Source organism: Notamacropus eugenii, chromosome 5, assembly GCF_028372415.1.
Source record: "Notamacropus eugenii isolate mMacEug1 chromosome 5, mMacEug1.pri_v2, whole genome shotgun sequence".
Classification (NCBI taxonomy): domain Eukaryota; kingdom Metazoa; phylum Chordata; class Mammalia; order Diprotodontia; family Macropodidae; genus Notamacropus; species Notamacropus eugenii.
In genome coordinates, this window is record NC_092876.1 from 93,153,899 (window position 1) to 93,166,014 (window position 12,116).

At 34.3% G+C, this 12,116-nt stretch overlaps 1 protein-coding gene across 1 annotated transcript; it reads left to right on the forward strand.

The window, feature by feature from the left end:
- The first annotated feature begins 345 nt into the window (after nt 1-345).
- Nucleotides 346-1,272, forward strand: LOC140508790 (olfactory receptor 51A4-like). The gene has a single exon (XM_072616663.1). The coding sequence runs from the start codon at nt 517-519 to the stop codon at nt 1,270-1,272; it is 756 nt and encodes a 251-aa protein (XP_072472764.1). The 5' UTR covers nt 346-516.
- The last annotated feature ends 10,844 nt before the right edge of the window (nt 1,273-12,116 follow it).

Here is a 12,116-nt window from a genome sequence, read left to right on the forward strand (position 1 = left end):
GATATCCTAGAATAAGATCACAGCAAACAGGCTACAGAGACAAAGACTAAATACCCTCTGCCTTCAAGATACTCATTTTTTACTTGAGAAAATATAATGTGTATCTGTAATGCAAGCTAGAAAGTGATGGAGTCAAAGGAATGTGCAATATACTCAAGAAATATTCAAGTGTGGTGGATCAGAGATGGCTAAATCAAGAAGGCGATATGTGAGTCAATACTAACACAACTCTGCCCCAAAACAGGAAGAAACAGAATGATTTAAGTATCTTCTTTTCTACTTTTAATTTAAGGGAATGTCATTCATATTCCTGACGATCTCCTTTTTCTGCCTGCCAGGTCTACATTTAATAACTCTAAAAATGAGGTCTTCAGCTTCCTCTTGATAGGAATCCCAGGATTGGAGCACACTCACATATGGATCTCAATACCCATTTGTTTTATATATTTTGTCACCATTTTGGGCAATTGTACCATCCTTTTCATCATTAAGACTGAGTCATCACTTCACAAGCCAATGTACTATTTCCTTTCCATGCTGGCCTTCTCTGACTTGGGTCTGTCTCTGTCATCCTTACCTACAATGCTAAGGGTCTTTTTATTGAATGCTCCCAGAATCTCTGCTGATGCCTGCTTTGCCCAGCAATTTTTTATCCATGGTTTCTCTCTTATGGAATCTTCAGTTCTTATGATAATGTCCTTTGATCGTTTCATAGCTATCCACAATCCCCTAAGGTATAGCACTATCCTTACCAATGCAAGAGCTACCAAACTTAGCCTGATGTTAACTGTGATAAGTTTTTCATTGATCCTACCATTTCCTTTCACTCTGAAGAACCTGACATATTGTAAGAGGACCTTCCTTTCCCATTCCTACTGTTTACACCAGGATGTTATGAAATTGGCTTGTTCTGATAATAAGGTTGATATTATCTATGGCTTCTTTGTTGCTCTGGTAGGCATGTTGGATTTAGTATTAATTTCAATTTCCTACATATTCATTCTGAAGACTGTTTTAGGCATTGCTTCCCACCAAGAACAACTCAAGGCTCTTAGTACCTGTGTCTCTCACATTTCTGCAGTTCTTATTTTTTATATACCTATCATTACCCTGGCTGTTCTTTACCGCTTTGGCAAGCATGCTCCCCTGCTCTTTAGAATCCTAATGGCTGATGTCCTCTTGTTAGTCCCACCATTAATGAACCCCATAGTATATTGCGTGAAGACCCAACAGATTCGAATCAGAGTCATGAGGAAGCTGTATTTCAAATAGGTTATCAGGAAGTAGTTGCCACTATCTATGCCCAATCTACTAGCAAACTTTGAGATAAAGGAGGGAATCCATGCCCCATAATGGATAAATTAGGAATGAAGAGAAAAGAATTACAGCACACAAAAATTTGAAGGGCCCTCCTAGTACAACCTTTGATCAAAAAGAATTTCCACCATAATATATTTTATAAGCAGTCATTCAGCCTCCATTTAAAAACCAGTAGTAATAACATAACACCTCTCTAAGCAATCCATTATAATCATAGACATCAGAGAAAGTCAAGAATTTTCCCACATTTTATTTATTTCAGCATATTTATCATATGTAATACCTATCTAGTTATCTATCTCTTTTCCCTGATGAGAGACATGTGTTTCATTACCTTACCAGCTGGACCAGAGTTTGGTTGTATTTTAGTGTTGTTTCCATATGCATAATATGGGTATCATATGTAGTATTCTCTTGTTTCCCTGTAGGTACTACGTATGAATTTATGAATTCTTATATTGAGCTGAATGGTTCATGTTGTTCATTTAAATGTTCGCATTTTACAATTGGTTTAACCATCTCTCAATCAATGCGTATGCACTTTATAATCTGTTTCGATAGAAATTACCATAATTACTATTTTGCTATACATAGGCTTTTATCTCTGTCATAGACCTCTGAAGGATATGCATAAAATCAAGATTTCTGGATCAAAGCAGGTGAATAGTTTGGGGCATAATCCCATTTCCAACCCCCCCACCCCCAAATCTTTGGACTATTTAAAATTTTCACCAAATTGTAGCAACAATTCTCTCGCAGGCCCTTCAAAGCTGATGATTTCTATCTTTAATCATCTTTGACAGTCTGAAGAGTGTGTGATGAAACTTTAAGTTTATTTATATTTGTATTTCTTTTATTATTAGATGTTTGCAGTATATTTATATCACTGTTGGCACTTTCTAATTAATTTTAAAATTATTTACATATTGACCATTTCAGTATTGGGGAATAAATCTTGGTCTCAAATATATTTGCCTTCAGTTCCTATTTCTTTGATATCTGAACTTTACCAAATAAATCTGTTGCAGTGGCTTTTCTCAATAAATTCTCTTCTAATTCTGGTCAATTGACTTTATTAAAAAAAGAACAACTTTTTTTAATGATATCCTCTTCCATTTGTTGGATTAAAATATTTTCCTCCTTTTTTCATGCTTTCTTCCCATCTGCCAAGTAAGTAAGACAGTACTATGTGCCTTTTTTATTAAGTTGAGAAACCAAGAAGCCTGGAAACTACTCCCATGTGAAAGCTAGTACTGGAGTTCAGGTAGACAGTCTTGAGCCTAGGCCTTCGACTGCCTCTTCTGCTTTGTTTATCTTTCCTGATTGTAGGTAAACTAACATTAATGCAGAGATATACCACAGAGGAGTGACTATCCCAATAGCTTAGGTACTCCCAGGTTTCTCAGCTGTTTTGAACTGTTTTTCAGCAGGAAGGCTTGGCAACCTTTGAATTTACATTCCTATGAGTATTTAGAGCTTTTTATAAAATATGATAGAAGTTGATCAAAATATAATTTTGTCGAACTTCTTTCCAGTTTTCCCAGCAATTTTTGTTGAACCATGCATCATGTGTCATATAATTTGGAATTATCACTTCATCAAATGCTGGAATTTTGTGTTCAATGTATTTTGTGTTCAAAAGACTAAATAGATCTTAGTTATTTAATGCATGTCACTGATCCACTTTTACATGTTTTAATCAGAACCAAATGCATTTAGTGATTATTGCTTTGTAGTATAGTTTGAAATTTGGAAATGCTATTCCCCCTTTCATTCCTTTTTTTTCCTTTAAGTTTCTTCAACATTTTTCCCTTGTTATTTTTGTCATTTCATCTAATTTGATAAATAAATACCTTGATTTGATGGTCATGTTATTGAATGTATAAATTAGTTGTGGATAATCTCTTACCAATTTTTTTAATTCATCCCACAATAAAGAACATTTTGTAGTGTGTGTGTACATGTCACATGTACATATGCATACATACACACATGTATATATACATGTATGTATGTAAAATTTAGTAATGTTAAGTCCTAAGTACTGTATAAATTCAGTAGTATCTACCTGGACTTTCTTTTTCTACATTTCTTCTTGGAGATGGCTAGAACTGTGCAGAAATTATTATTGTCATGGACTGATTTTTCCTACTATTTTACTGAAATTTTAAATTACCTTCACCATGTTATTCTCTGATTCTCTAAAATAAAACATCATTTTTACAAATAGGAAAAAAGTCTCCAGATGATAAGTTAAATCTCTGGGATTGCTATATTTAATATTTCTAGAAATTGTTTAAATAATAGTGATGATAGGGATATCCTTGTTTTCCTATGATGCTTACTGCTAAGTTTCCAATTGTAAATAGATCTTCATTTTAGTTATGTACATTTGGACATGTCAAAAAAGAAAAAGAATCCTCTTTTAAGCATTTTAACACACACATATATAAATTATGATTTATTTTATTTTTAACTTGTGGAACAAAACAATCATTTTCATAAGATAGTATAATAATAACACAAAAGGATGATTGTATATGAAACTGCAAATCTGGTAGGTATAATTTGGTATTTCTTTTGATTATATAATAAAGTTATCAAGTAAATTCATTTTCATCCCTTTTTTTCTCCTCCCCATCTTAGAGATGGCTATTATTAGACATAAATGTATGTGTGTATGTATATATGTATGTATGCATGTATGTAAAATCATTCTATACATGATTCTATTCATCAGTTCTTTCTCTGGATGCAGATATTGTCTTCCTTAATATGTCCTTTGTACTTAATTTGAGTATTTATAATAGTCTTATAATTATAATACAATATATGTCATATATTATAATGACAGAATAAATGTGTATTTATAATATAAACAATTATAATGATATTAATAAGTATATATTAAATATATTCATAACCATTGATGGTGGGTTTTCACTTTTACTCTTCACTGATGTTTCTTTAGTTGTTTTTTTTTTTTCCAGTCTCTTTACTCATACATGTGCCAGGGCAAGTCTGATCTCCTAAAGGGAACAGTCATGATCTTTTATTTGAACTTTTTGTTACTTTATGCACCCACCACAGAATATACTGAATTTTGGGAAGGGATATGATGGTAGAGTCTTTTTGCTGAAATTTTATGCTTAATTTTAAAAATCTATTTTCATTAGTCAAATTTTTCTACATCTTTCTCAATAATTTGAATATTAAGACCCCAGCTATCTCTGACACATATGTATATACATATATGTGTATATATATACACATGAATACATACATACACACACACACACACACACATACACACATAGTGCCTTCTTTCTCATTTCACAACCAAGAACATTTACTCCAAAAGGTATAATCACAAATATGCAAACTCATTCACCCCAGCATGAGGAAAGCGTAATTCCCCTACCTCTTTGCACCACTTTATGGTCTGGAGGGGAGAACAAGATTAACTTCAGACATAGCTTAGCTCAGTTCCTATAAAGCACAGTTCCATTTCCAAGTCTAAAACCCTCCATGAGCTGGAGATTCAGCACCCTGGTTTCTCAGGGTTTCCCTGATGACTGGCTGTCCTGCCTGATCTGCAATCCTGGCTCCAGTATTCCAGTGGGAATCATATCTATTACCTGAAACTGAAGACAACAACTTAGAACAGAAACAAAAATACTCAGGTCCACTTCTTAAAGTAGAGGAAAAAGTGAAGGATCCACGAAAATATTTTTCTTTCTCTCTCATCACTTAAGTTCATGGTGACTATTCTAAGTGCAGGAAACAGGAGTCACAGAAAAGAACATCTCAGTTTTGACACTTAAAGACACAGGTTAATCCCTCCAACCAGGTAGGAGACACAGTAGGCCTCATGTGAAGCATACTGGGCATACTCAAAAGGCCCCCAAAGGAGTCAGGTACTTGAGAATAATTACTTCAGCATAATGATTCACTGGTCCTTCAACAGTTGATATAATTTAATTATAAATCTATTCAGACTATGTCTGCTACCCACAACCTCTTGAACTTTGATAGGTCACTTACGGCTTGATTGACTTCTTTCACAGAAAATGGATTATTACAGATCACAATGTTTTTGGTTTTCTTATTTCTAGAAATTTTTACTTTGTTATCATTTTATTGTAATATGATTGGGTGATCATTTCTGATAATTATCTTTAATTCTTCCACAATTATATTTTTGTTTCCTCTCTTAAAAAAGAAAAAGAAATTAGAGGAATTTGAAAAGACATGAGATTTGATCCAAAGTGAAGTAGAACAAGGAAAATAATATATGCCATGATTACAAGTATAAATGGAATGGACAATAGCAAGAAAATGATAAAAATTCAAATCTGCCATATTATAATTACCAAACACACTCAAAGAAAATATATGAAACTGAACCTTTCACTCTTTTCTGCAGTAGTAGAGGACTATGATAGAATACTATATGTGTCATATTTGATTGATACCTTGATTACTTATGGTGACATTTTCCTTTTTTTACTTTTTCAAAAATTCTTATAAATTATTGCTTTTTGGAGGGAAGTGTAATCTGTTTGGAAATATTAGTTGATATAAAAATAAGAGCTATCAATTATTGTTTTGTTTTTGTAAAATGAAAGTAATTAATTAGGTTAGCTAATTATTTATCAGTTTTATTACTCTTTAGCACCAAAATATTAGGGATTTAAAAATATCTATTCTTTTTATGGTTGTATGTTTTTTTTTCTAATTGATAGCTACATGGCACAGCAGATAAAGAGCTGGGCCTACTATCAGGAAAAACAGTATTCATATCTGTTCTCAGATACTTTGTAGCTCTGTGAGTCTAGAAAAGACCCCTTAAACTCTATTTGTCTCAGTTTCATCAGCTATAGAATGGGAATAATAATAGCACCTATATTACAGGGTTTTTATGTGGATCAAATGAGATAACAATTATTAAAGAGCTAGAACAGTGCCTGGCACATAGTTAGTGTTATATAAATGCTGGTTAAAATAAAAAACATTATTAAATCATATTACATCACAAAACTGCTTTAGCTCTATGTCACACTAGTCAGTTTGTTATCTTTCTGTTATTACTTTTACTAACATTCATTTGTTGATTCTCTGATTTGGTCTTTGACCCACTTCTTATTCACTGTGTTTTTTTAATCTTTTCTTTTTTTCTATTGAGTTCCATAAAATTTACTTGTGATCACTATTTTTTTTTATTTTGTCACATACAAATGCATTTTTTATATTATATCCTTTTACATTTATATATGGTTTCCTTTGTATATGGGAAAGATGATCATAGTGAATGTTGGGGAAGGATCTACATTGCTGTAACAGAATGTAGCTTAATGAATAAAGAACTGGTCTTCCAGTCAGAAAGTCCTGAGAAACTCCAGCCTTTCATACTTATTGGGTGTATCACTCTGGTCAATTCATTTAATCTTCCTACTCCAGGCATCTCTTTAAGACAAAAAGTTGAAGAGAAGGTGCTGTTCTACTTTAGTAGAGAGAGGTTCTTTTTACATTACTGTTCTATACCAACGAAATCTCTAAAGATTCTATTATACTTTCAATACCAGTCCAGACAGCCTACTCTGAAGCAACTGTTGACACCCTATGCCTGCTTTGTCATATGCATTAGATTTATTAGACAAAAAAAAAAAAAAACAAACCAACAACTAGATTTTCTGCTTGGTTTTTGAAGCTTCAGACACTAAAACAAATGGCAACAGACTCCATGTAAACGAGTGGGTTATACCTGAAGAAATTGCCAGGTAGGAAGTCTTTAAAATCTGAATTCTTGGATACATTTCTTTGTGACTTTCTTGATATTTCCAATGTATTCATTCTGAATGAATGAAACCAATAAAAATGAATGTAAAAGCATTTATTAAGAAATTTGTATGTGCCAAGCATTGTGAAAAGGACTGGGAATACAAATAGAAAATTGAGACCTTCAGTGATTTCAAGGACTCCAAGTTCTAACTCGTGCAATACAGGAGGCTTTAGAAGCACAGAAAAAAGAGTAAGGGTAAGTGGTCCTATATATGAAGTATTGGGACAGATGGCAAGGCTTAGGGGTCCTTTGGCAGATCAGATGAGAGTAACCTGACATTCCAGAAAGTATAGTAGTAGAACAGATAATGAGACCTTGTCCTCCTCTATCTTACAGGAAGCACTATGGATGGTGATTTCCTGTTTATTCACATGATATGAGTGGTAGAATTCACACAGCATGCAAAGGGAGCACCTTGGTTCATCACTCTTATGAAGAGGGATTGGACCATAAATTTAAAGTAGAATAGGAACTCTGTTACCTATCTTAAGAAAGCTGATGAGGGTGGTTGTCCAATTAGACAATGGATTAGGAAGAAAGCATTGGCAAGAAAAATGAGGGAGGTCTTGTTCTCTCTGGACAAGTAGAAGGGGCAGAACAACCAGTTTCCTGCTTTTTTGGGGCCTTGTTTGTCAGAAACAATACCAGATGTTAATAGAATGGGAATGGTGGGTAGGTAAGAGCAGAGCCATGAGCAACACATCATGACTCATAGAAATTTATAGAGATAGATAGAAGACCAGACATAATAGTAAGGGATAGAGTGCTAGTTATTTCAGTCACATTCCCTGTGCACCATTCTGGTGAGAAGAATCCACCTATTACTTACAAAATAAAAGAGTTACATTAGACCACCTCTAAAATCCTTTTGAACTCTAGAGAAATAATATTTTGATCCTTGTTTTTGGTAAACCAATTATTTCTTCCCCACTTTGTTCATGTAAACTGATTTTCTTGAACACAATCATATCTTTGATTAGATTTCCACTAATGCTCTGGCTTATTAAGCCATATTTTTCAACTGGACTTAGTTTTCATGGAAAAAAACTATTCTAGCCCTAGCTTTATTTGTATGAAAATCTGCCAATAAGTCCATTCATTCTTACAATGAAATTATTTTCTTTTTAAAGTAAGCAACATTGGGTAAAGAAAGATTATTAAATACTTTCTAAACTTTCTAAAACAGACTGGTACAGTAAAAAGCATACAATTCTGGCACTGAAGTCAGAGGAGGGAGGCTTAAATCCTACTTTAGACATTTACTACCTATGAGACACTGAGCAAGTGACAATCTCCCTATCCTCATTTTTCTTATCTATGTAGCCAGCTGGGATGTAAACGTTTATGAAGCATATATCATGTGCTAGGCACTGTGGTAAGTACTTAACAAATAATGCATTTGATTTTTGAAATAATTCTTGGAAGGAGACATTTTCTCCATTTTATATTTGAAGAAACTGAAGCAGAAAAAGGTTAAGTGACTTTCCCAGGGTCACAGAAAGTAAATGTTTGATTCTGGATTTGAAGCTCAGGTCTTCCTGATTCCAGACTGTACTCCAGCATACACAAGACAGTCTGTTGTACAGGTTCTTGGATCTGCTATTCTAAAAGGAAAGTAACTTTTGAGGGGCCAACAATCTGCTTTAATTACATACCAAAAGAGAAATTACAAGCAGAGAAACAAAGACCAGCAGACAGGACTTCTAACTGGCTGATCATAAGCAATACGTGCATCACAGATCAACAGACAGATCCAACTGTCTGACCATTACAGATATACATAGTTACCATATAGATAAGCACCAACATTTGCATTTTCAAAGCTAAAGGGCTACTTAATGGCTACCCAGAGTCTCATTTGGCACACTAACTTTCTATAGAGGAAGTCCCAAAGTAAAACCTCACCTCAGAGTATATATACACTTTTCAGAACGGGAGGACACAGCCCTCAGTGACCCAGTAACTCATTAGAAATTAATACAAGGTCTGGGCTTTCCTACAAAACAAGCCTCCCCTAATCAAGTTTCCCTTAATTGGCTCTACCTGAGGCCTATTAATGGTGGGGAAGATCTTTCCATTACACAGAGTCAGAGCTGTATTTACTGCACCTCATCTAGAAAATGAGAGGGAGATAAGGGGTGGAAGGGTGGGGAGGGTACAATAGGTGGCCTCTGAGGTCTCTGTCAGTTCAAGAGCAGTCATCTTATGATTATTCTTTCTCTTCAGTCATTCAGCAAATTCCAAATTCCCTCCCCTATATTGCAGACTCCCCCTCATCTCTCTGTATTATCCATAGAAACAACAAGATAAACATTTATTTATTTATTTTTAACTCTCCTTGGCTCAACTTAAACTGGAAGAAGAAAGATCTGAGATGTATCTGCCTAGGCTTATAGAGTACATACACTATGACTTTCCTTTTCTGGTCAAGAAAGCTTTTTTCTACTCGTATTGTGATTATTTGTGTATTATTATAAAATACTAGTTTTTATACCCAAGGAATTATCTTATTTAGATAAGAAAAAAAAAACCCTAAGAAGTCCCTCAGGTATATATAAATAATAACTAATATAGCCTATCATGGGAAAATAAATTAGCAAATGTCCTTGGGGGCCTCTTCTATTTTTGCTACTCCCATTTCCCTATTGTAAGAGTTCTTCCAGGCTGGCATGGATTCTCTATGGATTTCACTGTAACACTGGATATTTGTCATCCGAGCAGAGTCAGTTGTGCCATGCTTCTCCTGGCTACTGACTGGTAAAAGAGCTCAGGAAACAGGGTGTCTTTGGGAGAGAGTGAATGTTTGAAAGGGAATTATAATAGGCCTATGTACCTGGAAAGAGACGGTGATTCACTGAGGACTTCAGTCTTTATCCTGTTCTCTCCTACTATAACATCTACTCAAAGGTTTCCATTTGAATATGTCATTTGATTTTCACAGTTTATCTTTGCTCTATTTATTCCCTAACTCCAGGCACAGTAGTGAAAGTGAATCTAGTACTTCCCAAAACAACTAGCTATACTCTGCAATAGCTCTAATTTTCAGGATCTGTGTGTGTGTGTGTGTGTGTGTGTGAAATATATATGTGTATGTATGCATGTATATGATATATAAAATGTATATACACATATGTGTATATCAGTCTATATAGTATATATGTGTCTATTATACTCATATATACTGTCCACACATACACTCCCACATTCATCCTATTTCATGTATATGTGTATATATGTATGTGTATGTATATATACACATACATACACACATACACACATAACTATCTTATTATAATCATCATATATACATATGCATACATATATATGCATATATATACACACACTCACACATACCCACACCCACACACATATGTATGTATGTGTAGGTGTAGGTGTGTGTATTATTAGATTCAATTACATATATTAATTCAGCCTATATTGACTCTCTTATAGCATGCATCCATTGCTCCTAGTTCTGCTTTGCTGGGCAAATTGATTTTTTTCTTCCAAAGAAGTGGTCTTCAGATTCTCAAAGATAGCTATCTTTCCCTCTTGGGTCCATAAAAGTCTTTTCTTATCCTGAATGATGATTTCCAATACCTCCATTCGATTCTGATATTGATACCTTTTATTATGGTGGCTGCCACCTTATATTGCCTCTTGGTGATGTTTTCTGATTAAGACAGAGTGCAATGGGACAAGTACATTCTAATCTGAAGTTTTATGCCTTTACTAACATAGCTTAAGGCTGCATTAACATTATTGACTGCAAGGATTCACTGCTGACTCAAATCAGATTTTCAGTCCACTAAGAGCTCTAGATTTTCAAATAGCCATCTATTTAGCTAAAACCTCCTCTTTTATATCCATGTTAAATTTCATTTTATTACAGTTATCCCACTATTATGCTATGCTAAAAACTTTTGGAATTCTAACACTTTATTTGAATATAGTAGTCATCTTTTCTAGTTCTACGTCATGCAAAAATTTGACATACATGGTACTTGAGGTTCTATCTGAGTTTGTTTGTTTTTTTTTATGTTAAGAAAATGTTAAATAGCACAAGGTCAAAAACAGTTCCATTGAACACTTTAGTGGAAATCCCTTTTTGAGATGGTATCAACCCACTAGTAACTCCATCTGACTACATTATCATCTTGCCTCCGTCTGGATTTATATGTAACAAATAGCTCAGGAGGTCCTCTGTCGATTCCTTGATTCAAATTAAATCCATTATACTTGCATCCCTCTTCAGACATATCAGTCTAGTCATAATCACTCTATCATAAAAGGAAATAAGAGTCTATCATGGCCTGTTCCAATTGAAGCATGGTTACCTCTTTGGGAAAACAGTAGACTTTTCCAGACTTTATTTTACTATTCTTCTAATAGCAGGTGGTACAATGTTAGCAAGAATCTATTTCATCCATCACCCCATCCCTGCTTCAGCTTGCTATGCCTAGACTCCATTCTCCTACCTTATTTAAAACATGTACACATTTGCCTTTCTCCAACCCTATGGTACCTGACTTGCTCTCTACAAGTGTTCTAAGAGCACTGACGGTGGCTAAATAATTATATCTACTAAACCTTGATGTCTCTCCTTTGTTAATTTAACAAGAGCAGCTAGGTGTTCATCTTTCCCTATTTATCTTGTGTACTAAGTCTTTATTACCTATTTTATACTGGTTTTAACAGGATAAATACCATTCTCTTTGCCAGAGATAGAAAGGGACAGAAACTGTGTGTGTTATTACATTGGCAGAGGTGATAAAACTGAAACTTGTACTCCTAAACAGCTTCATAGAAAATCTAGAGAGGCTATATGACTTTCCCATAACTAAGGTTATCCTCCCAACCCCAAGACACACATTCTGGAAAAAGTCCAATGACCAAAGGACAATGATTCTTGGTTCTTCTTTGACCAACGATGAGGTAGTAGCCAGGTATAGAG

What these genes read in the sequence shown, in the direction of transcription:
- LOC140508790 (XM_072616663.1), top strand. Translation starts at nt 517, where the DNA reads ATGTACTATTTCCTTTCCATGCTGGCCTTCTCTGACTTGGGTCTGTCT.